At 39.7% G+C, this 27,587-nt stretch overlaps 1 protein-coding gene across 1 annotated transcript; it reads right to left on the reverse strand.

Annotated features, from left to right (window-relative positions):
* Window positions 1-703: 703 nt before the first annotated feature.
* LOC131243621 (ras-related protein RABE1c-like) lies at window positions 704-27,220 on the reverse strand. Its single transcript, XM_058243108.1, has 9 exons — window positions 26,901-27,220; window positions 26,726-26,804; window positions 4,694-4,766; window positions 4,298-4,398; window positions 3,931-3,996; window positions 3,739-3,836; window positions 2,510-2,572; window positions 2,303-2,395; window positions 704-1,068 (listed from the first exon to the last, which is right to left on the reverse strand). Exons 2-9 carry the CDS (start codon window positions 26,796-26,798, stop codon window positions 988-990), a joined length of 648 nt encoding a protein of 215 aa, XP_058099091.1. The 5' UTR covers window positions 26,799-26,804; window positions 26,901-27,220; the 3' UTR covers window positions 704-987.
* Between the last annotated feature and the right edge of the window lie 367 nt (window positions 27,221-27,587).

The raw sequence follows: 27,587 nt of genomic DNA on the forward strand, positions 1-27,587 counted from the left end.
TTACATCTCCCAAAGCAAGTGTTGGACCCCAAACTGATATGATGCCATGATGGCCAGCAGCTTATACAATCAATGAGTTCTGATCATCATAAAGAGCGTAGTATGCTGACATGAAGGATTCCCAGCATCTGTGGCACCCAGTTTGGTCATCCTTGCTGGTCAATCGACAGGGCTCACTATGGTGGGGTTTGACAAAAAACTTCCAGACCTTAAGCTCCAAATTCTTACTTTTGTACGAATACTACAACTGTAGTATCCACGCAATCTATTTCTAGGCCATTGTGAAGGCTGATCTTCCATTTTGGATGTTTTCAAGAAATCCCCCATTCATCCTAGGGTGCATCAGATCAACGGTTTGGATCACTGAACCACAGTTGCACATGGATATTACCCTCAGCATCAGCATATTTCTGCTGCAGAGCATGAATCTAAAGTTCTCATCTGCTGACCTAGACAGATGGTCTAACTGGCATGTGGAGCCAACAACGAGACTATCCATCCAACTCATCCATGGTGGCTCAATAGACAGCTGAAAAGAATTACAGCAATGTTCAAGGGCAGCACTGGATGGCTGCAACTTCTGTCCGGAAGACTCTCAGCACATTGCACATCCACACCAAATCCGCCTTCTGGATCAGATGAATGTGGGCCCTGGCTAAAGATTATAGTCTTTCTAGCAATAAAGGGTCAGGCACTTCCAACATTCTACATAAAAGGTAGCATTTTCATCATCATATTTAATGGCCATCCCAACTCTAACATTTCTAGGGTTTTTGTTATCCCAATCCAAAGAAAAAAGAGTGTCATCATATAATAAATTCCTCAAAGACCGAGAGGGACTACATTCCACACTAGACAAAGGTAGTTGAAAAGAATGATAGGGAGAAAAATACAAGCACCCATCATCACATCGTTTTATCTGTATCAAACAATTAGTCTCCAAAAGAGAGTCAATCTCCAGAAACTGCTCCCCTCCCTTGTTTGCAATTACCCGCAGCAAGCCGACTTCTCAGGCAATTTACCGTCACCAGTCGCCTGGTCCGGTTTGTTGATCTTGATCGTGGGAGCCTGCAATCATAAATGACAGAATTCATCGATGCTTAGGATTAGAAAGGAAAAGATGGTTAGCCAAAATTTCAATGAGATGATATTCGGAGATGAATAATATTTCGTTGCGATTCTATTCTGGGTGGGGAATCGGCTAGATGACATGCTACAGCTGAGCAGTCCCGAATGGGTCCCACTGACTGTGATGAAAAGATACCATGGTATCTTACCAAACAAACCCTTAACAAGGATATATGGGGGCCCAAAGCCCAGTGAAAGATGGGAGTTCTCTCAACTCTACCACTATCTCCACCGAAGCACTCAACAGCGTTTACAACCATCAATCAGGGGAGAGGTAGTCCAAAAATCATGATGACTTATACTGCCTGCCAAATTGGTGCTTGGTGGAATTTTTCACCCATTAAATTCGGACCATTGCTCATTTTTCAGTCAATTTTTTTCTCGCGGTAAATTTGGAAAGGGCCCATTTGGAAGTAGTATCCTGAAATTGAGATTGCTACCATACTCTTGTGGTACACATGCCAATGTGCCACAAGTGATATGGCCCAGCTTCGGCTGCAAATATGCTACATTTCAACCTATTGTGCCCTTTATGATCCACAATAGCAACATGTGTCCAGCTGAGTATGTGCCACACGTGCAGCATGGAACATCATGAGCCCCATATGTGCCACATGTGCCTCATACATATTAAAAAAGCTTGCATGAACCATTTATGCCGCTGTGCATTTTCAAAAACTAAACATACATCACGTGTTAAGTTTTCAATGTGCATATGAACCCGCGCCAAATAATCCTTCCTTACTCTAGGTGTTTGACAAACAACATGAGAATAACTAATCCAAGACAGCATGACCACACCAAACAATACCCAGACGAGACCATGACTAAACTTTTGCTGCTGCCTAATGAGACCTAGGAAAGTTTGGGCAGTTTGGGTACCCAAAGTCATTTTAGGCAGGCACCCTTTCCCATTCCCAATTGCAAGTGAGATAAGAATGGTATCTAGCCCACTTGCTCCTTGGGTGGATCACATCCAAACTGTCTCAAAGCACAAAACTTCCAAACAGTCCCTGAGTATGATTGCAGTGATTTTTAGGCTATAGCTTGTTCATGTAGATCAAGAGGTCCAATCATAATGTTAGAGATGGGTGAAGCACCCGCATAGATAGGCTGGCAAGCCTTGCTAGAAGAACTCCAAAAGCAACAAACATCAAGAAAAAACAACACTTACCTCAGCTTTGGAGTCTGTTTCTGCAAGCCTTTGCTTAATATCCCTTGCTATCGAAAAGAAAACCTGCTCCACATTTAAGTTCGTCTTTGCGCTCTGTATCGGAGGATTTTTTTATTTTTATTTTTCTCAGTACAAAGCAAAAGCCACCGATTTGAAAAAATAATAATAAGAAAGAAATACAAAATCACATGGATGTTCACTACTTACAGTCTCAAAAAACTTGATGCCATACTCATCAGCAAGTGCTTGGCCCTTTGAGGTAGGCACAGCCTTGAAAAGGGGAATGAGAAGGAGATAATCTTCAGTCGTTGGTAATGGAATATAGATTCAGCAAACAATTGACAGAAGGTAGGGGGTCCATTTGTGTGTCCGATCACAGCATTGAGATCATGAGTAGGGTGCAACTGGGCTAGACTGGCCGACTGGCCCAGTGCAAGTGCAGCCCATTTTGGGTTGGGTTCTCAGGCTGAGGCTATAGGCCATGAAACCCAACATGAGTTTCATCACCGAATAACTAATCAGTCTGTACCAGGAATTGAGTCTGACTGAAAGCATGTCAGCCAGCCCTAGTTATTTAACATGTGGCTCAGCATTTGGCTGCTAGATGCGGCCTGGGCTGATTCCTTACCTCACAGGCCAGGGCTGGGCTGGGAATTGGAACCTTACCTGTGGATTAAACCTGAAAACTGATGCCTTACCCTCTATGCTAGGCTGGACTGGGCCTAGGTTCAAATCATTTGTACATGGATTAGACCAGAACATGCTCTGGCCTGGCCCAGGTGCAACCATAGTCATGTGTCATGAGAAATTGTAGGATCCTAATCATCACTCAGCCCATATGCAGTTTCCACCAGGCCATAAATCCTTATTTGTGTGGAGCATTTAGTTCAGTGATCCAGACCCTTGATCTGACGGGCCTGCCCGACCATGGATGGCCAATGGCTCAAACGCCTCCCAGACTGGGATATCGTAGTTATGACTCATAAGTTGTAGGGTCCTGAATCTCAGCCTATATATATGTTTTCACTGGTTCCCGATTTTGTACGTGTGGAACCCATGGTTCAGTGACCAGTTGATCTGATGGACCTCCCCCCCGGGTATTTCCCCAAAGCCCCTGAGACTGTGAGATCCTAGCCATTCAATAAGAGGTCTATAAGTAGACATCTCCTAAAATAACACAGCAAGATCCACATTCAATGGAGAAGGGCCAAAGATCAAAGTGTCAGGATTTCCAACAAGGGAAACTTTGGGGCATTCCCTATCCAGGGTGGGGCCATCAGTTCAATGATCTGGATCACCGAATCATAGGTGCCCCACATGTAAAGAACTAGGAGGCCATTAAATTGTACATTTTCTGAGGCTCAGGACGCTGTTCTTTGTGATCACTGAGACAGAGAGATACAGAGGGTGGCGAGGTGGAGCCGAGCTGAATATACCCTTTTGCTTTCATCCATATCAGCCTTGTTCCCCACCAGAATCTTGTTGACGTTGTCAGAGGCATGCTGTTCAATGTTCCTGATCCAGTTCCTGATGTCTGCGTATGTAGGACGAATGTTGATGAGAATCAGGAGAGAAGGAGAAAATAAATCATGCCATATGAAATTCAAAGTAATGAGAGAAGTCGATACTGTTAAAGGACGACTCATCAGTAACATCGTAAACCAGCAGGATACCCATGGCTCCCCGGTAGTATGCTGCAGTTAAGAAAGTTCCACAAATAAAGGTCAGCCCCATAAGCTCCCCAAAACACCAAAATGTAGATTGCATCAGACACAGAGAGATTGGTTATCCTCGAGAACTATAAATCCTCTCTACTATGGGTAGAAAGCACGGGGTCAGGGCCACAACTTGGAAAGTGATAGTACCCTCCATGTTTCATGTGTCCCATATATCAGCAAACAGAAAGGAGCTATAGAAAGCTACTGTTGTTCTCTCGGATAAGTAAACCAGACCTCTACATCAAAAGACCAACATACATAAATGTGGGTAATCTACCTGTTGTGATTGTCCTGAAACGCTCCTGACCAGCTGTATCCCAAATTTGCAGTTTGATCCGCTTGCCATCAAGCTCAATGGTTCTTATCTTAAAATCAATGCTGCATGAGAAAGCATGACTTTGTAGTATCAGAAAACAATAAACAAACTGGGGCCCATTTGGATGACCCTCACCAAATGGAGCAGCTTGGATACTCCTGCCCAAGTTAATATCAGTTAAGTTTCAGGTCAGGCCTGAAAAGCAACTGATACTGATTTGGAGTGGAAAGAGGGGAAACCAATTCCAGCATTAACCATGTGTCAGGCAATGATTATCAGTTCGATCAGAATAACTAAACCACTTGCAATTTGGAACCACAACATAGAACTGTGATTATCAGATCACAGATCACGCACCCGATGGTAGTAATAAAACTGGTGGTGAATGAACCATCTGAGAAGCGCAGAAGAAGGCAACTCTTACCAACACCTGCAAAAGTCAACCATATGAGAAGCCAAAGTTTTTTTTTTTTTTTTTTTTAAAGGTAAGAAACTTTATTGAAAGAGTAGGAAAAAACCAAAGAGCAAACCTTCAAAGACGAGACACAGAAATATGAGAAGCCAAAGTTGGCATGATCAATTCTCTTACAATTTACTGCAACCATATTGAATTGCCATTGCAAATTGTTAGTTGTGTGAAGTGTATGGCATTTTGTCAGAACTTCTCTTAGAGTTGTTGATGTTGTTGGCAGGGAATTACTGGGAAAGGATAGAACCCTTGGGACACGGGTTTTCCCTAGAAAATGTTTAGGAAGGCCAATCTAAGACAAGTCTTTGAAAAGCTTCGGTAGCGTCAAGACATCAGGTCTGAAAAATCAGCTTCGAAGACACAGGGACGAATAGGTTGACATGGAAGCATGAATACAGACCCAGGTGAAGAAGACACCAAGAGCTTTTTAATTATCAATGGCCGAATAACAAAGTTTTATGATTCCTTAGCTCATTATCCAGGAAAGATAGTGGGTCCCCATCCCTTTTCTTCTTTTTCTATGCGTGCAGGTATATATGTATTAGGAGGTGGGTCCCATTTAATTTCTTAAAGGTCTTTTTTTAAAAAGATATTGCACTTCACAAAAGACCAAATGGCCAAAAAGAGAACAACAAAACAAAAAAAGGAAAGAGAAAAACACCCACTGTCCCTCAGGGCACCCAATCCTGGATATACAAAATAACCCGACTGATAACCCCCTCTACAGAGCCACTCCTATTACGGAAACAACGATTGTTCCTTTCATCCCAAATCGACCACAAAACAAGGAGGAGCAACCATCCACCTGCAACTGCCCTTCCTTCCAACCCCACCACCATGCCAAATAAGGAAGTAGCCCTCGATGAAACTCGCCATCACCTAGGAAACACAAAGGAGTACAGAGCAGTGGACCAAACTTCCGTAGCGAAGGGGCAATGAAGGAACTAGTGATAGACCAAATTCACATCTCTAAGGCAGAGAAGACAAATATCTGGCAAACCCATTGCTCTTTTTGCAAAGGTTGTCAATGGTGAGGATCATATTCCTTAAGCAAGCCATGCAAAAGCCGCCACTTTAAAAGGAGCACCATGGGACCAGACAGGACCAGTATGACAATAGGAGACAGAATTCCCATGCAGCACAATGAGTGAGTAGAAAGGCCTCACTGAAAAAAATCCCTTATTCATCCTTTAGCTACACCATCAAATCATTTACTTGTAGAGAAGGTTGGAACCCCTGAAAGTGAGAGAGAAGCAACACCATGTCATCGAACTAAGAATCAGACAAGTTCTGATGACAAGGAGGAACTCAAACACCCGAATTCCCTGAAACTGAAAACCAGCAGCCAATCAAAATATCAGCATAGGCAGGCCAGGGAAGGGAAATCATCTCGAAGTGAGGATTCCCCGCACTGGACATCTTCCCAGAATCTGACCCTCGACCCATTCCTTACTTGAAAGCCCAAGCCAGAAAACACTTTACTCGCAATATGAGCGACCACTTTCCAGATGAAAGACACTCAACACAAAGATGATTCCTTAATCCACTGGCCCGTGGCAGAAGAGCCATATTTTCCAGCAACAATGGATCTCCAACTGCCCTCCGTGACAACAAATCTCCAGACTCATCGACCCGAGAGGGCAGAATTCACCTCATCAAGCAGATGAAATGCAAACCCAGAAGAGATTCCAACAACATTTCTTTTCCTTTTTTCTTTTATGGCATGTGATCATGGGTTGGTGGGAGGTGAGTAGACATTCATTGCAAGTCTCAAAAAATAGGAAGAAACAGCCACTTACAAGAAAGAGAACACTATCTAGTGTTGTTGTTTCTTGTTGGCTTGGCTGGATTCCTAGAAGTTATGTGAGAAATGAGAGTGGGTTGGAATGAAAGGGGGAGTGTGCAAATAGAAGTTTGCCTCTGTTCATTATGATATACTACACCTATCCCTACTCTTGTGTTTCAAATTTCACTATCTTGGTTTGATTCTTAGAAGCCAGGAGAAAAGTGAGAACAAGAGTACGCACTAGCGGGGAAGTGTATGAAATTCTCAATTTCATCTTGCAGTTCCAGGACCCTAGTCCTAAAGGTTACCCGGTGTGGGTCGTTCGATACATGGTACGGGAACAGGTTCACGGGAAGCTACTTCCTCCTCTACATGGTATGCTGGTTTGGGATCAGAGTTGCTCTAGTACATACAAAAAGTGTATGCACTTTATACATGCAATAACAAATGTTATTATTACATATCCGGCATGCATAGTATCATATTATATACATGCTACCGATCAATCAAAGCATAAACCGCTATGTTATAAATATAAATTCACATTAATTTACCAAAAAATTATAATTCATATTACAACCTAATATACACTATGACTAGAGTACAGAACCATGATTTCAGGGACACGGATTGCGTCCTACCCCCGCCCATCTCCAGCTGGGAGCGGGCAAGGGCTCCGAGTGGCCACTGTGATGTATGGGTTTTATCCACACTGTTCATCCATTTTCCCCATCATTTCAGGAATTAGACCCAAAACTCCGGCAGATTCAAGACACTGGTGGACCACGCAGTGAGAATTAAACTCTTGCCAAATTTCTTGGGGGCCACAGAAGTTATGGATCGTGCTGATATTTGTGTTTTCCCTTCATCCAGGTCTATGTAACTTTATGAGTAGTTTGGATGGCAAATAAACATCACAGTGGGCCATAGGAGAGTTTCAACGGCGAGCATCCTTATCACCGCTGCTTCCTGTGGTGTGGTCCACTTGAGACTTGGATCTTCCTAAACTTTGGTCCTATTCCATAAAATTCCACGGAGAAATGGATGAACAGTGTGGATAAAACCCATACATCACGGTGGCCACTCGGAGCCCCTGCCCGTTCCCAGCTGGAGACGGGCAGGGGTAGGACACAATCTGCCTTCTGATTTCAGGTTGGCACTCGGTACCAACAGAGAGGCAGATTGCAAATAACCCATAATCCAGATCGCATGTTCGGAACGGAAAATATGGGTTTGGTGATTTAGGTACATTGGTTTTACCCACCAATTCAATAAGGGCAATTATACAATAGCATTTTCCATACAGAAAATTCTCATGCTTGTCCTGTCCCTAAGTCTCGGTTTGTTCTTAGAAGCTAGGAGAAAACTCTCATGTTGAATGACAAATGAGGTCCAGTCAGGCAAAAAGGATGACAAGAAGCCTTAAAATATTTAGAAGATCAAATTAATGCAGCTCCTGCTGCACTGGGATGCTCGACCACATGAGCACTTGGATGGAAATCTTGGATTTAATGAGCCAAAAATGAGGATCTTTGAACAGACCTTCAACCCCCACAATGATGTCAGACAGTCTGGTGTCATCAAAGTTGACAGTAATCAGTGGATCTTAACGACCAACAGTTTGAAGATCTTATCCGGGCCCTTGAGGGCAGTTGAGCTGGATGTGTCAATGTTGCGGATTTTCACAGCCAATGACAACTGGACGAGTTTCTAGGTTGGATGATGAAGGAAAAACAAAATTTCAGACTGAAGGTAGTTCGGACGAGAAAAAAAGTTCTAAGTTTAACAGTTGTGGGGAATAAAATCCTCACAGTCATCTGAAGACTAGAGAATTAAGTTTGGTGAATATGTGCTTACATTATTTGTCACAAGCAGTGTTCGAAATATCGATACTATCGGCCGATATTATCGGTATCGCACCCCTGCGAGATGATACACTTGCGATAACCCCCAGAAGATACCCAAAATCCAGAAATCGGCCAATATATCGTCGATATCGCATGATATTTCGACGATATCGCGCGATTTCCTCTCCATTATTGTCGGACATCGACGTCGTCATCCGAAAAAATCGGGAAAAAAAAATAAAAATTAGAGGGTGGATTTCGGTACCTGTAGAAGAGATCACCATGATCGAAAGCTTCCATTTGGTGGGCCATTCAAATTGAAGCGTCGTTCCTAGGTTACCGCAAATAAAATCTCCAATTTTGGAGAGAAATCCGTAGACATCTTCGCCGAGACGATGAGAGTCGGGAGAAATTTTAGGGTTCCTGCTTCCGAAACCCTCTCTTCTTAAAAACTAAAGGTCGTTCGAGCCTTTTTTATCCAAAACGAGTGACGCACACCACCGAGCTAACTGTGTTGACGTCACTAAGTTATGTGGGTCCCATCATGAGGTATGTGTTATATCCAGACCGTTCGTCCATTTGGCGAGCTCTTTGTAAGGCTTTAGCCGAAAAATAAGAGATCAACTGGACCACACTGCAAGCAGTGGTAGATTGAACGTCTACCATTGAAACCCTTTTGGGGGTCACGAAAGTTTTGGATCAATATGATATTTATTTTTCCTCTTCATCTAGGTCTGTGTGACCTAATTAACAGATTGGATGGAAAATAAACATTATGGTGGACCCTTCGAATGTATTAATGGTGAGAATTAGTCCCCCACTGCTATTTGTAGTGTGGTCCACTTGAGCTTTGGATATGACTCATTTTTGGGTTCATGATCTAAAATGATCTCTCCAAATGCATGAACGGTGTAGATATAATAAATACATTATTGTGGGGCCATGTAACTTTGAAATTTTTGTACAACTTAAGCTTGAGGAGCGTCAACGCCGTACACGAATTTCCTGCCAAAGCCTTCCGCAGGAAGTCCTTGCGCTTGAAACCTTAGTGGGCCCTACTATGATATTTGTGAGGAATCCACTCTATCCATCCATTTGGTGAGATCATTTTAGGACATGGAGTAAAAAATGAGTAGGATCTAATACTCAAGTGTGCCAAAAATGTGATGATTGAACATCCACACTTGAAATATTCATGGGGCCACATAAGTTTTGAATGAGACTAATATTTGTATTTTCAATTCATCCGTGTAGGAATAACGTTATGAACGGTATGGATGGCATGTTAACATCACTATTGACCCAGGGAGGTTTCAACGGTAGGAATTTTCCTACCCACCTTTTCCTTTAGTGCAGCCTACTTTAGTCTTGCATCCTGCTCATTTTTGCTCTCAAGTGCTAAAATGATCTCAAAAAACGAATGGATGAGGTGGATTTCTTACAAACATCACAATGGGCCCCCACCTAGGTTTCGAGCAAAGGAACTGGGCAGGAAATCTGCGTACGATTAGCGCCCCACCCCCAACGTGGTGGGAAGTGGATCCTCTAGTTAGCAGTGTACTTTGTAAACTTTGTGGGCCCACTATCCACAATTTTATGGTTTGAATGAAGAGAAAAAACTATTATTAGCTTGATCCAAAACTTTTGTGGCCCACTAATGGTCAATCACCATTGTTTCCTATGGTATGGTCTACCTAATTATTGGATCTGTTTTATTTTTTGGATAATGTCTTGAAATGATATGGAAAAACGGATGTACAGGGTTGATACTGAATATAGTTATCTTAGTTCAATCGGACAGCGCATAGCTTAGGACCCTATACAAAGGAAATCTATTATGTACACTTCTTTTATGAAACTTTATGATTTAAAAGTGTGTATTAAAGGCCTTTTTAACAATCCCCAAAGTTTCATTAAAAAATTCAACCATTTTTCCCATGTTTCCCAAAAAGTGCGATAAACTATGCGATACAAACAATATATCTAGTGCGATAACCGATACGTATCTGTATCCCAAGGGTGCGATACATTGTGCGATACCGATATTTCGAACACTGGTCACAAGGATGAAGAGACAGCAGATCATCTTCCTCTTCATTGCTCAAAGGAATCTTCTGCTAGGCATGTTTTTCCTTGACTTTTCAAAAAAAGTTTGGGTGTGCCTACAATCGGTCAAGGATGTGTTTTATCAAGTATTGTTGTGCCTTTGGAACTAAGGGTAAGATTCTTTGATGAAGGGCTTTTTAGACCGCTCTTTGGAGCATTTAGCTTGACAGAACGAGTAGAACTTTATCAGAATTTGGTCTCTTTGACTTCTCATATTGTGGAGAACTTCAAATTTTCCTTCTTCCATTGGACACTTCTCTAGGAGTTCAGCAGAAGCGGTCAACATCATCAGAGAAGGGTGCCTGCATACTCCCCACGGGTGTACTTCATTAATTTTGACAGTAGCTTGTTGATAATACTGGTTAAATTGACTGTATATTTTGTATTTTTTTAGGCATGGCCTTTTTTAAAAAAATAATATTATTGCTGATTAAAAACGAGATTCCTCAAAGAGATTTTGTTTAAATGCTTTGGATTTAAGGCTTTCTTATGGCAACCAAATTCCTGGTCATCTAATCAGTGACACGCATGCATGGATTAACAACTACAACCGTTGTGGGCATGATGCAAGTTGGATGAGAAACAAGAAAAATTGAGGAAAGGATTAGATTTTTGCACACATACACACATTTGATTGTTTTAGGATTCTCCCTCTGTAAGATTATTTCTCCCCAAACTCACACTTTTCTATTCCCATCTGCTTGCCATAAGGCATCTACAAGAACAAATATGGAAAAACTCATTTATTCTAAATTAAGAAAAGAATACTAAACCCTAAAACAGCACACAAAGATTGATGCAAACGCTTGCATTGAACCTTGATTCAAAAAACCAAAGATTGATGCAAACCCCAAAGGGGATGCGGACGTTCAAAGTTTTTTTTTTTTTTTTTTCTTGTGAAAGCTAAGGATCGAAGGAAGACAAACAAGAATATAGAGAAGAACCCTAACAATCCTCTAATCAAGTGCTAGAAATAGTGAAAACTCCTCAAATCTTCATTAGAGATACAGAAAAACAAAAGAACTCAATAACTTTTTATTTCAAAGATATCATCCTCCTTTACAACTCCAAACATAGCCTTATATAGGTTTCCACAAAAGTAAAAAGCCCTAATTATGAAAAAACTAAATTACCCCTAGAAATTACTCACCAACCTATGGGCCTTCCCTAACCTGGCCATTACTCTTTTAAGGAGCATCAAAACATGTGATATCCAGTTCATTTGAAAGCTTACTCAACTGAATATCAAATAGGACTGATTTCGTGTCATTTTGACATTTTATGATGCCCCAAAAGTGGCACACTAAAAGATTGACAAAATTACAAAAGAAATTAAATACTAAATCTAACCCTAGAATAAGGAAAGCAAATAAATCTTATGAATTTGAAAGCCATCTGATTGACCTCACCAGCTGTAGAACGAAATTTGACCCTTGATCTCATCAAACCATGGATATGGCCCAGATCATCAACCCAATCTGAACGGTCAGATTCTTTAGATCTTCAATCAATCAGCTTGTGTGCCCTTTTTTCTGTTTTTTTTTTCTTTCTTTCTTTTTTAAAGGCTGTGTGGCCATTTTGTTGCATCATATATGGACACAAATCTCTCCCTTTCTTCTATTCTCTTATGCTTATCACTTTCTTATCCCAAAAGATATTAATGTATCTGTTAAAGATCTTCTAAGATACAAATCTCTCGTAACAGAAAACCATCAATATGACTTAATATCCCCTTGAAGATCCCTCAAGACACAAATCTCCTAAAATGGAAGGCTATAAATGAAAAATAAGATCCTTTACTTGGAAATGATTACTGAAGGCAATGAAAGGGACTTAATTTTGGACTCCTAAATCCTAATAAAATCCATCATAATCCTTACTAACAAACACTCCAACGAATCACGCAACAAGCAGAAAAAAGGATCCCAATCTCTTAAAAATATCTAAACACAACTCAATACATGGGTCCCACCAACAGGCCATGGTACCCAAAAAGTTGGGCTTTTAGGGCCCACATCTTCATTCAGCACTGCTTCGTATGATCATTGCAGCTTGGATTATCCCCCATTGTGTTGCAATCCAATTATTGAATTGATAAGATCCAAATACCTGACTTGCAATAATCGACAAAGAACACACCCGCAAGAATATTTGAATAGAAAGGGATAAACAACTTTACGGAAATTGAAACTAATTCACTTCTTACCAACACTTAAATAAAACATCACAAAACACCACCCCCCCACCCCAACACCTTAAAATCCCTATGAATCAACAATTAAGATTTTCTAATTATTAGATTGATTTTAAAAACAATCTAAGATATCTAAGATACCAACAAGTCTACCTACAAGGATGCCAATTGGTGTAACCTTAAATAGTAAAAGTGAATATAGGAACTTGTTAACTGTAATTGACCTATGTAATAGACTATTAGTTAGAAAGTGCTTCATTTGTAATCAACATACATAATAGTCTATTACATTGCGCTTGTGAGAGTTTTATGCTCAAGTTCGCCTACATGGATAAAGAAGGGTTGCGTCAGGTCAGCAACCAACATCAAAACTTATGCCAAATTTTCCAGCATGAATCCAAATTTCTTTTGGAAAAGGATTCATGTAGCTAACCCCAGTTAGTTGGGATAAGGTTTAGGTGAAAATGATGTCCCAAAATCTTTAGAGATTCATGAAAATCAACAACCATATCTTCAAAATTAGCACCCCTATCTTCCAAAATTTGTTAATGTTAATCTCTGAAATTTAGCCCCCAAAAGCTAGTAGTGAACAGCCCAAAATTCAGCACATGTTCGACCCATTTTGGGCCTTGGCCTACATCACACCAGTTGGAAGGAATATGATCCTGTATACCTACTTATGCAGTGGGAAGGAATTAATTGCCTTCAACAGCTTAATTTTTTTGTCTTGCTTCAAGATTAGCCATGATATTCAATCCATCTAGCCGGATGGCTTAGGACACGATAATGCAAATATCTTTCAATCACGTAGGATTTTTCTTTCCAACATGTCCTAGGGACACGAAGGTAATTCCACGACCTTCCAAGAAATACATGGCATGCATTCATCAAAGCCACATCACACCAAACCTCATCATACCCATCTTCAATGGAAAAGGAAATCAAGCATGTTATATTGATTTCATTCCTATTCCGAGATACGCCACTCAAGGAGGTTAGCTAAGCCTCAACATCTTTTATTTTTCCACCATCAGCTTTGGCTCGAAAATGCAACTGTCATTGGTGATCACCAAGTTCCAGGCTATCCCTTGCACTGTGCACATTATCATGAAGGCATTGGTAGTGCTCCAATCTCCTTCTGCTGAAGATTTTGTAAACAAAAAAATGTCTTCCAAGGATATTTGACATTCCATCTGTGTAAAAATTCCTCCATAATTGTCTCTCCAACACTACCACCATCAGGGTTTCTTTCACCACATTCATCATCTTTCTTATTCTCTATTAACTAAAATTAATCTTCTTCTTTTTTTTCAAAAAAGAATTTTACTCATATTGGCAAGATTTACAGGAGCCTGAACAGCTATTTCGGGCACCCCACAAAGGGGGCCTATTCTATGATAAAGAAAAACCCCCCAAAAAAAAGAGGAAAATTAGGACCTCTTCCTAATGGAACCCAACTAAAATTAATCTTTGAATTACATTTTCGGACACTCAAAGAACCGGTGCCCAAATTTGAAACACTTGTAGCACCTTGTTTGATCTCTGTTTATGTCCAAAAGGTGGCTTTTGATCTTGCATGGGGCCCAGCACGCCTATCTCTGAATTGATAGAGCATCCTTGGGACGTCGATTGTATAGTTAAAGAGATTAAGCTCCTGGTAGGGGCTATAAACATTTTGTTCATCTCCTCTATCAGGTTGCCCAACCCTCACATTATTGATCTTTCATGGGGCCCAGCGCGCCTATCTCTGTATCAATAGATCAACCAACCCTCATCATCATGAATGAATAGATCAGCCAACCCTCATCGTCACTTTAAAAATTGGGCCCCCAATTACTTTATTTGGACAAGAAAATGAGGAAAATTGGATTTTCCCAATTTCCCCAAAAATTTTCCATTTTGATTCTCCAGTCTTTCGATTTTCTACTCAAATCTTTATTGATGCATGAGAATCATGCATAGACATGGATTTGGGAAGAAATCTATGCAAAAACAACAACAAAAAAAACACAAATTCTCACACATTGGGGGTTCTGGCCTACGAACCTTTGTATCTTTGATTTCTCCCCCAATAATCTGTTTGATTCAAACGACTTCAAAATGAATGATTGAAATAAAGTCCCAAACAAGATTTTTTTTTTTTTTAAAAAAAAAATCCAAAATCCACTTTTTCTATTTTTATTTTTTCACCCTTTTCACTATTTAAACACCTCCACCCAACCCAATATTGGCAATAATATCGTCAACTAAACATGACAAATATCAATAAATCAATTAGTGTTCGAGTCGTTGGTATCGCTACAAAATTCGCTAGCCAGAGATAAAGATACAATATCGTTATCGCCAATAACCAAAAATGCGGGAGATACATGGGAAAACGATTGAATTTTATAGTGAAACTTAAGGAAATGTCTAAATATAAATATTTGCATATATATTTATTAATAAAAAAATTTGCAAATGGAGTGCATACACAATAAGTTTTTATTTAATAGGGGCTTAAAACCATGTGTTGTCGTAAGAAATCAATCTAATAAGAACACAACAATGGCTTAAATCCCATTAAATCAATGAATAAGCAAACAAACATGCATAATGTATGCATACATTACACATCAATGCATAAACAAACATAAACCACAACACAAATGCATGATGATCCAACCATCACATCCCATCCCATCCATCCGACCATCCCATCTCATCCATCCATCGAACCATCTCATCCATCCATCCATATCATCTATCCATCCAAACAACTATCCCATCCAACCATCCATCCCATCGATCAATCTATCCATCTGCCCATCTAACCATCCAACCATCCCATCATCCAAACATCCATCCATCCCATCCAACCATCTCATCGATCAATCTATCCATCTATCCATCCAACCATCCAACCATTAGATCCGTCCATCTAACCATCTAACCATCCATCCATCCATCCATCCCATCCATCCATCCATCCAACCGCTCTTCTAACCATCCCATCCTATCCATCCATCCAAACATACATACATCCATCCATCCCATTTATCCATCCAACTAACCATCCATCCATCCCATTTATCCATCCAACTAACCATCCATCCAATCATACAACCATCTTTTCCATCCAACCATTCATCCAAACATCCATTCATCCCAACGATCCATCCAACCATCCAACATATTTTTTATTTTATTTTAAAAAATATTTAAACAGATTTTTTTAGCAAGTGTCCACCAATCAAGAGGTGCCAAGCGTACAATTTCTGTCTACCCGTGTATCAAGCATCACACATTGCCCGAGTAACATATAAGCCTCTTTAAAGACAACACCCCTTTTCATGCTCATTTATTAAAAGGTCAAAAAACAGCCTTTTCCTGGCTCATTTATTAAAATGTCATAAAACAGCTTTTCTAGGCTCGTTTATTGAGAGGGGAGAGAGCATTTTTAGCTCACTTTCCAAATGAGAGAGAAAGAGTTGCAGCAGCTAAAGAAGAAGAAGAAGAAGAAGAAGACGAAGAAGACGAAGCAGCGGAGCTTCCGATGAAATTCCCTCCCCCTTTCTCATTTTTTCTATTATTTTTTATTTTTAGGTTGTTTATTCAAACAACAGTTTGTTTTCGAGCTGGTGCGATAACCAGCGAGGAAATGTCAATTTCTCCACCAAATCGAAACTCTAATCTAACGTGCTTTCGTAAGAAGTCTTGAAAATTTCTGCTTAACTAAGATCCACAGAAAAGAAAAAAAAAAAAAGATGTTTCGATTTTTTTTCATAATTTCAGAGGTATTTACGGTCCTTGTTGTCTTGCGGGTGTCAACATCCGCCGAAAATATCGCCCATTTTATCAACAACTCTCGACTTTTGTGGTAGATAAGCACAAATATCGGCGATAAAATGATGTTTTATTGATACTAGCGATAATATCGCGATAATATTGACGACATTTGGAAGAGAAAAGATATAAGCGGTATTCGGTGTCGCAAGTCCTTCGACAACGATATTATCGGCGATAAAACGATATTATCGCCAACAATTAAAACACTGGAATCAATGATATATTGCCAATACCTACAAATCCTACGATTAAAGTGAGTTTCGATATCACCAACCTGGCAACATCTATATTATCACCAAAAACAAGGACACTAACAATAATTATAAAAATACCTATCCAATGTCTATACAAACTTGGAAAAAATAGCTTTGAAAATGAAAAGAACTACAAAGAACACAAACTCAATAAAGTAAAAGATGGCCCTAGCAGATTAGGACAGCAATGATTGGTGGTAAGAGCAATAGGAAGTAGGAGCAAGATTCCAAAGCAGGCGTAACACCTAGGGTAGAAGGCACCTACAACCAAGATATGAACGGAAAGTGAAAAGAGACGGGTGGTCATCCTTTCAGCCACTGCTCAACAACAAAGTGTGTAGAACTTTCTTAATGTGTCCAAAAGGGCATTCTTGGCTAAGATAGTGGGCATAATCAGAGGGTTGGTCTAAAGGTCCCTTCAATAATAGAGAGAATATTTTATAGATAAATCTCGCAATGTCTGTCGTGCAATGCATTTGGCAGGAGTAGATTGACATTATATTTAAAGAGGAAATCATCAAAGCCATTGAAAAAAATCATGAACTTTGTCACTCGTTGGAATGGTTGTAAAGTAATCTTGGAGTAGGAATGCTAGATTTGAATCACATTGTAAGTTGAATGCCCAAGGATATTGTCATCATCATCGTAGCATTTCTCCCAGCAATTTGGGGTCGGCTTTTAAATGGTGGATTAGCAAAGGTTTTACAAGAGGCTACTCATCAGACAACCTTCCTTTTAGCTGGGCTCTTGGAAATCATGCAGAAGCTCACCCAATATTGACCCCCAGCACAACTATTACATGCACACCACAAGGCCATGCAAGTAATTTGGGGCATGTTTGGCTTTCCAATTCCGGTGTAATTCAAAGTAAATAAGCCATCATAACATTTCAAGTTGTTTGTTTAAGAGAGAATTACGGGTTATGGCACAAAAAAAGAAAGTCAAATACACCTGTAAAGTAAACAGGTAAAGGAAATTGTAATCATTACATTTTTTCCGTTATAAAATTACTATTTTTACAATAACTCTCATGTAAAACAAACAATGATAGAATATAATCATTGCAATCAAATGTAAGTGATGTCATCACACAAGTACAGGGTAAGTAATCATTACCCATTTCTAGCCATTACCATTGTAATTGGAAAACCAAACGCCCCCCTTAGGGTCATAGAGGAGCAATTTCCAAGCAAGCCACTAAGCATGAAGCACCCACACATTAAAAGTCCTCTAGTGGTGGTTGCTCATAATATTGACCCCATGCACGGCTAGGCCCCACTGTTTTCAAGGGAACCCACAGATAAAATAATTACCAACATGACTCGCATGCACAGTTAGGTCCCACATTATACCTTAGAACAACTATTGTACCCTTACCTAGAAAAAGGGATTTGCACAATGTTGATGACTAGGGCATCAAGTATCAAACAAGCCTACTGAGCATGAATGGCACATACACACCACCATAGGACCAAAAGTGGAAAGGGGATTTACAAGCAGTTGATATCTAGAGCATGTGGTGCTAGACGGGGGATTTACAAACAGTTGATGACAGCAGCATGGTGACAATGCCTAACGAGCCCGTAAAGCATGAAATGCATAAATGTACTTCCATTGGACCAAAAGTCAGGAGGAGATTGGCAAATGGTTGATGCCTAGAGCATGTAGTCCCAAACAAGCCCACTAAGCATAATTATGCACAACTGTAACACAATTGGAGCAAAAGTGTAAGGAACATGCTCAAATAGTTGGTTATAGGAAATAATATGAAGCCAACTGACAAATGTTTACCACACAACTCACATGTTAACACAATCATACCTAACATTGCAGTTTAGCTTGATTATTGCACAATATCAGGGAAGCAAATTCGCAAACATTTAATGTCTTATCAAAAAGAAAAACAATTAAAGCCACTAGCATACAAAATGTTAGACATACTCACAACTGCAGGGAATAAAAAAAATTGAACAGTGATTGCATAGCCAAAATTGATGGCAAGGTTACCAAAAAAACAAATAATAAGAAGAATGATAGCAACCAGGAGAAATATCGTAGGCCCTCCATGGCTAAATTCCATGGGAACCTAGGATCAATGTGAATGATAGAGGTGAGTGAAATCAAACTTTCCATCTCAAGCACCATTGGAACCCGGCTTCAAATGCAATCAAATCTAATTTGTTATCATAACGATTGAAGATCTTTTCGCATGCTTTTGTCGGGAATGTTCATTCAAGATGACTCCTCCAGCATAATCATGCTTGCAACGATCAGCTCATCCATGATGATTAGCATGAATATCAATGAGATTTTGGATTTTATAGTGGTTTTGGGGAACCCTTCAGTCATATTTTAGGGTAGGGAAAGAGAGCCGAATCTCTTGCAAAAAGAGGGTCCTTATATTGGGCAATCTCTATAATCTTGCAGTTATGCCTTTCATGAATTAATGAAATTTTAAGTTACCAAAGAAGGTTAAAAAACCACCAAACTGTGACTACTTTCTTTTTACTAATAAAACTTCACTTTGTTTTAATGAATGAGTGCTTTATTTCACAAAAATAAATAAAAATAAAATAAAAAATAAAAATAACAAGTTCACTGATAAAGGCAGAGAAATCAACTAAAGGGGCAAGGCAAAGTAAACAAGTCAAGTTGAGATCTGGCTCTTTCATCAAAATGTAAAGTCGACTGATCCATGCAGCGAGATAATAACCAATAGTGTGAATTGAAAGAAGGGACCAAGGTGAGAAATTGAATAAAATTAAAGCAGAGAGTTAACAGAGAGAAAACCTCAAGACAAATAAGCAACATATGTTCAGCTAAAGTAGATAAATTAAATGAAGCATAGCTTGTTTCCTCTCAAAGAATAAGCCACTTAAATCTGCTCAATGTCAGTTGACTCAAGTAGCTATTCAAACATTACCTCAGATATATTGTCTACTTCAGAAGTGAGACCTCAGTGGATTTTAAGACTCCATATCTAGAAAGACTGAATTACCCAAACATCACAGGATGATGTTGGATCCCTAGTTTGGTAAAATAGTTCCCATGCTAAAGGAAAGCAGGGATCCCATGAAAGATGCGCCCCACTACCGAACGAGCTACGTCATAATTTATGTCCGAAGTCCCAACTGGACCACTTAGTGACCAGATTTTTCCTTCATTCATGTTCTTTCAAAATGCACATGGGCTAAGATGGTCATAAACCAAATTGTCATTCAAATTATTTAGTATCATAAATTTGGATTCATCTAGAGAAGTCCTGCTACTTAACTGTCCCAAGAAAACATAAATGTTCCCAAAGTTCCAGTCAAAAATTTCAAATTTGAACTCTGCAATTTCATAATATAATTGAACTATTTTCTTAATGACCTGTTGTGTATGCTTATCTTAATTACTTTGCACCTTAATCAATGCCTTGGGATGGAAATTGGTCAGGCAATGATGATTAAATATTGCTTGCATCTTATGAGCTACGAATGACAAACATTCATATATAATCCCCAAAATCTTCGGAAACAAAGTCATATGCCAGCAGTCACTGATAATCATGTGGCTTCTACATTCTTTTGAAAGACAGAGAACCAAAATGAGGCTTTTGTTGGCTGTCTCAGAGAATATTTTGTAGGATCAAGGGGTGCAAGTCTAGGTTTCTAGAAGTTGGCAATCACTCATCATCCCTTCTTTCTCATTTTTTGTTTCCGGAGTGTTTCTTTCCTTTGCCTTGTCTCCAATGACATTGCCGCTGCCATTCAGAGAGAGATTCTTGTTTTGCTTGGTACTAATAAAATTACCATTGCCATTCAAAGAGAGAGAGAGAGAGTCAGCGCTTTTTTAATATAAAGAGTGTTTGTGCGTGCGCACGTGTGTTTGTGTGTGTGTGTGTGTGTGTGTGTGTGTGAGAGAGAGAGAGAGAGAGAGAGAGAGATTGGGCAAGAATCAACAGTTCTAAACCTCCTTAGTCCCAAAAACCCATGAAGCGTACTTCACCATAACCAAGTTTTTTAAAATAATATTTATTAAAAACACGTGCAAAGAAAATTGGCTCCATTTACAATGACCGGCAACTCACAAAAAATAAAAAAAAAAAAAAAAGGGGAGACTAGATGGCAAAAGATCATCAGTCCGTAAACAATGCAGAGTCCTCCCTCCAAAACTACCCTCCAATGATTCTTAACAACACACTTGGAAAACGCTTAGGGCCTGTTTGGCCGGTGGTATTAAGTTGTATTAAATGGGATTGCATTGCTAATCCCACCTCGAGATTGGGAATGGCATGTTTGGAAGGAGTGTGAGATGGGATTAAAATTAATTTTATAGGCTTTGAAAAATGAGCCTTGTGTTGGAAAGTGTGAGATGGGATTTCCAAATCCCATGGATGATGAATTTTCCTTTACCCAAGTGTAATTTGAAAGGAAATTCTGAGATTTACTTTTAATTGCATACATTCCAAACATGGTATTGGAAAACATGGGATACACCCAATCCAGGGACAATACCTTACACATGCATTTATTATTACTTTTACAATTCCATCCACCTTAATCCCACCTAATGCAGTTGGCCAAACGGGCCCTTAATTCATTGGCCCAAGCTACAACTTTACCCAATGGCAAACAAAACGCTTCTTCTACCTAGGTAGCTTTGTTGCAAAAGATTCTATTATTGTGCTCTTCAAGTGAGCCTCTATGCCCTCCACAGTTTTGATTTTAAGGTCCTAACTCCTAACCCCCACCCCCACCTCTGTAAATTGTATTTGTGCCGGGCATCACCCAAGCCATCACAAAAAGACTCCTGGCATTGCAAACCTGAAGTATCTAACAGATGGCTAACCAACTTCGCAATTAGAAGGTGGAGGATGCAAGTGTGTTTGATTGTCATCTTCCTATTCCTCAAATGATCAAGAAAAGCACTTTATCCTTTCCGACAAGCCAACAAGTGCTAACCCTGTTAAGACCACATTGATGCTATCAGAGCCACCTTTCTCATTTCGTCGATTCCTATCAACAACGAAGAGCAGTTTACGGGTAATTTCTCTCATCTCCAGCTGACCCCCCCACCCATGATCATCTTCTATCTGTCCAGCCACTCTGTAGGACTCAGGAACTCGCCCATTTTGACCTCAGTTATGTCTATCCAAAAACCCAGCCCTCATATCAGTGGGTCTCCACAGACATGGTAGCATAAAAAAAATAAAACCCAAGAATTTTCACCCTCGCTGCCTAGTACGTACGAGAACAAACTTGTGAAAGGGGACAACACACCACACCCTCCCAGAACCTCATCGTGGATCCACCACCATTGCAATAACAGCCGCCTTGTTGAATTTATGTCCCCCCCTAAATATCACTTTCCAAAGGCTCGACTCTCCATATTCAGATGTAACCTTAGTACATGAACCACATTCTCGAATGTGGTACTAACACGTGACACCTTCTCGAATTAGGTACTTACACGTGAACGTGATCACTCTCTGCCATAGGCTACCTTCCTAAGTCGCAAATTTCCATTACTTCCTAACAAAGCAGTATTCACAACAAACTTAGTTAATGTTCAAATCGGAGCAATGCATGGTTTTTTCTCAATCTACCCATGTTGGAATTCAGATGATCCCCAAATCATCTAGAAGGTCTTCAAACCCTATAATGGAGCTGCATGAATGAACATGTAAAATTTGAAAATCCTGTATTATAACACATGTAAAATGTGAAACACTTTTGCTATAAAATCCCAACTGATCAGGTAATGGGGGCTGCACAACTGAGGAGGCTACCTTTCATACATCTGGGGGATATTCTTCTTCCTCTTTTTTTTTTTTTTTTGAAAGATGAAAATATCATTAAAAAGAAAGGGAACTACAAGGAGAAAGTCTATTGAGAAGGCAGACAGCTATAGCACTCCTAAAAAGAAATAGGTGAAATTCCAAAACCTTGCAAAATCGTCCGTTCCAATTTCACATACTCATATCCATTTTGTTTATATCGCCAAACCAAGGTGACGAAAGAGGAATTCTAACGAGAGATCCCCAATTACCCATCATCTTTGCCCCTTTGAGGGGCAATTTTGAGAAAATATCAAGTGGAGAAGTAACCTCACAGAACAGTATTGGACATGATACATACATGCATACACTGGATGTGCTATGAATAGCTTTCTACAATCTCTCTCTCTCTCTCTTTCTCTCTGAGAATTCAAATGCATGATTGTGAAATTTACAAGACAATACAACTTTACTACCATCTCTGCAATTAGCACCTCAAACCACAAAACAAGGGTCAAGATGGAACAAGATTTCTTTTCGGACACTACAAAATAATTTCCAATGCAATGATATGTAAATAAAAGGAACAATAAGCATCCACAAGCCACAATACTATCCTCAATGAAGGTGCAATAGGAATGATATTGGAAGGGAAGAAATCTTGATATAAACCTTCAGGTGAAGTTCCTCCAGCACATTAACCAAAATAGAAACTATAAAACAATGTCGGTGATCAATTGAACTCTTGATAAAGGAAAGCCAAGCAAAATCCAACAACCAGCTCCAGTTGGCTAAGAAATTCATGATAATGAAGATGGGTCAGATGGAATCATATTAAGAATCCTTGATCATTGATCAATAGGAGACAGGGTCTGAAGAAGGTCCATGATACACAAAAACTGATAAGAAGAAAAGAAATGAAAAAGATCTAAATCAAATTGACTTTCTCCTTGAACCATAAAATGCATTTGGAGGCTACATTAGATCATCATTGTCATGGTCATCATCGTCATATCCTTGTCGTGCTTTACCTAATATTTGGGACAGGCTTTAGATATGAGATGTTAACCTTTTATGACAAGGCCTTTTTACTATCTCTTAGTCGTCATGCAATATGTTTATGTTGACTTCTTGTCATAATGACCAGCTAGTCTGCTACAAATATTTCCTTCTACTGAAAACAAGGATTCCTTCATTTTCTACATTCTGTCTTCTTCTTCTTCTTCTTTATTTTTCTTGACTTGATCGTCATGACCTGTCATATTGTGATATCAAACAAACGATGGCATCATCTCTCTCGTTTCTTTACATGCATGCACAAACAATGGAATCACCCCTCTTCTTTGTTCCATTCACATATTTTTTTATACATTATAATGTATAACGTATATTTTTCCATAGGGTCAGGATGAATGCAACACAACCATGATTTGCCGAATGCATGCTGAATCAATTCAATGGTGAAGTTCGGCCAAAACAATTGATTTTCTAGTGTTCTCCTAATTTAAAAATACCAGCATTAATAGGAACGTATTCTTCGAAACTCCAATTCATACAAGTAGATGTGTGGCTTAACAGGAGCATATTCTTCACAATTCCCATTCACAGAAGTAAAAGCGCAGCTGATAAGCCCCTAAGTATGAAATGAACTCTGTATCTGCTATACATGGTCAAAAAAACAAACAGAAGCAATGGAAATGTGATAGGTGAGCTAATCCGGAGACCTAATTCTCTCTTCATGTATCCAATCCGTTACTTACTAATTTGAGAAAAATCTAAGAAAGCAGACACTAATGCTAAGAAAATGCTCATGTAACATAGTATGGACCATATTGATTGCTGTAAATCAATTCTAGAACCTATATATATATGTATATATAGATATAGATATAGATATATATATATATATAGATATAGATATAGATATATATATATATAAAAGCCAAAACAAGGTTGAAACTAACAATTCAATTGCAATTCAGCGAAGTAAAACAACAAAATGTAAGCAACTGAAAGTTGCACAACCATTTGGCTCTTCAAAACCTATTATAATCGATAAGAACAGGCACCAAAGCAACAAAAAATGTCGAAAAAATCACACAAAGGCACACAAGTCATCTAATAAAACCAATAATGAAGTCATAAAAAATTAAAATAGGAAGACAACAATATATAATATAAGAAAATCGACATGACATGGATCTATACCAGATCAAGTGGACATGAAGTATATAAAAAATCAAGAGAAAGTGACAAAAAAGAAAGACAAGCTAATGCATAAAAATGCACCATGCACTCAAATAGATGTGAGGATAAAAATTAACACAACTGGAAACCTTTCTGTAGCTTACAATGGAACCTAGAGGTCCAGAGGAACTAACAAACACAGACTTAGACCAACATAAAGCAACACTACCTAAATGATGATGAATAACCTAAGGGCCCGTTTGGCCAACTGCATTAGGTGGAATTAAGGTGGATGGAATTGTAAAAGTAACAATAAATGCATGTGTAAGGTATTGTCCCTGGATTGGGAGTATCCCATGTTTTCTAATACCATGTTTGGATCGTATGCATTAAAAAGTAAATCCTGGGATTTACTTTCAAATTACACTTGGATTGAACTTGATAAAGGAAAAATTCATCATCCACGGGATTTGTAATCCCATCTCACACTTTCCAACACAAGGCTCATTTTCCAAAGCCTATACAGTTAATTTTAATCCCATCTCACACTCCTTCCAAACATGCCATTCTCAATTTCAAAGTCGGATTAGCAATGTAATCCCATTTAATACAACTTAGTACCACTGGCCAAACAGGCCCTAAATGATGATAAACTCAAACATCGAGCGCAAGACCGATTTGATGGATATAAATAAATACCACCATCATCATCGCCTGTATAGCCTTGTCCCAACTTTTTGGGGTTGCCTTATCAACAAAAACTATAAATAAATGAACAACAAAAATTATACTCCAAACATTTGGGGTGTCTTCACTCTTCAGCCATTTGATGAATGGGTTGAAGCCTATATTCAAGTAGAAATGAGATAACTGACAGTTGCCGATTTTCCATCCCTTATACCAGAAAAATGGAAATGAGAGAAGATGGCTACTGCGAAAAGTTGAGGAATGTCCCTTGCCAAAATTAATACTTCCCATGGGCTAAGATCAATAAATAAAGGGAAAAGCAAACCAATTTCCTTATCTGGTGTGCTGCACTGAAATTGGACATGTTGGGAACAGAGGCTCATGACACAGACCACACCTCAAGTGGCTCCCACAGTGGAACAGCCACATATGAGAAATCTCACTGAAGAAAAACCTTTAAATGTCCAAATTTCAATGAACAACAAATGGACGTTAGGAAACAATATTGGCAACAAGCTGCTGCGTAAGGCCTATCCGGTGAGAGAGAGAAATTGCATTCGGGAGCCTTCTAATTAAGCTGTTCACTGCTCACTACCAAGCCACAGCATTGGCGATCACCCAAATCCATGCCAAACAGAGGCATCTAAGGTGGGGCCTACCCAAGGAATGGTGCAGCTCTAGGAACGGAGTGCCACATGCCCAATTCGATTGCAGCACAACAAACAAGGAAAATGGTGTGATACGCTCGGTTATATGTCCCCAAAAAACACACAATGAAACAGAAATTCATCACTTGGTCAGGTCTGGACAAAGGGAATGTGGAAATGGCCGAGAGGAATACTACCTTATGCCCCACAAGGGCGCATGATCTTGAAACATGCCCAGTGAAAATCCAATCACGGACCATTATGTCTAAAGAATCATCCACCCTTTTCAGTGAACAGATTGAACCCATAAGATCTAATGCCTGTAGAAGCTTTATCCATCAAGACACACCCCATACCCACGTCCAGATCCCTCGAAAATGACACTCCAGATTTGATATTTCAACCATTCTAATGAAACTAGATCGAGGCCGTAAATTCTCCAAATCCAAGCAACACATTCCGTTTCCTTCTCTCGCCATCCAAACGAGTCAAATCAACACATTTAACCATCAGATCAACCGAACGCATATCGCAGCGGAAGAACATTGAATCGAAAGAACCGTGGACGCACGATCTGGTAGCAAATTTGGGAGGGAAAACAAAAGGAGATCGAAATCACGTACCGCTGTCGCCGATTAGGAGGAGCTTGATGAGGTAGTCGTAATCGGCTCGAGCCCTTGCAGGTGGAGCGGCCATCGAACCCTAGGAGAGAGAGAGAGAGAGAGAGAGAGAGAGATCAGTCCGATGAAATGAAAGAATGATGGAAGCGAGGGAAAAAGAAGAAAATTAGAAAAATACCTGAAATATGACAGAGAGAGAGAGAGAGAGAGAGAGAGAGAGAGAGAGAGAGAGAGCCTGGGGCGTCAGCAAGGGTCGGCCGTTGAAGATTTGGAGAGAGAGAGAGAGAGAGAGAGAGGGGGGTTTTGATCGGTTCTCCGTCCGTCCTAGCCAGGAGTCCTTAGTAGGGAAGTGGCTAGATGCGCACTGTCGTGATGGCGCCGTTTAGTAATCGTGCGCACCGAAGTCTCGCCGATGATTGGTCGAGCCTTGCTCAGGGCACTAACGTTCCGGGAGTGCACTTTTCTGGGAGGACTTGCATGATACTAAGATACTCAGGCTTTTATGCTGCTTGATACACAGGCACTCAGAAATTGTACAACCGGATAATGTTAACTCAAATAAAAACGACTACATTGTATAGCCATTGTCGTCAAGTCACAATCCGTTGAACAATTCTCATTTCTCTTACGTCGACACTTGTTTGCGGAAATAGGACGGTTGGATTTTTTTATTTTTTAACCATGCAATAAATGTCCACCAATCTGACGTCAGATATTTAAACAAGATTGACTTTCGGGTCTTCGTAAATCTACACTCGGTGCAATGATTGAACGGTTTTGTTTGACTAATTGTTGCCACGTGTGCAATTTCTAAGTGCCAGCATATAATCCATCACACTCTGCTAGAGTAAGTTTTTGTCCCCGT

This window comes from Magnolia sinica, chromosome 4 (assembly GCF_029962835.1).
Source record: "Magnolia sinica isolate HGM2019 chromosome 4, MsV1, whole genome shotgun sequence".
Lineage (NCBI taxonomy): Eukaryota > Viridiplantae > Streptophyta > Magnoliopsida > Magnoliales > Magnoliaceae > Magnolia > Magnolia sinica.

What these genes read in the sequence shown, in the direction of transcription:
- LOC131243621 (XM_058243108.1), bottom strand. Translation starts at nt 26,798, where the DNA reads ATGGCCGCTCCACCTGCAAGGGCTCGAGCCGATTACGACTACCTCATC. An exon ending in TGATGAGTCGTCCTTTAACA is followed by an intron (nt 3,837 to 3,930) that starts GTATCGACTTCT and finishes CTACATACGCAG; the next exon opens with ACATCAGGAACTGGATCAGG. An exon ending in ATATGGATGAAAGCAAAAGG is followed by an intron (nt 2,573 to 3,738) that starts GTATATTCAGCT and finishes CCCCTTTTCAAG; the next exon opens with GCTGTGCCTACCTCAAAGGG.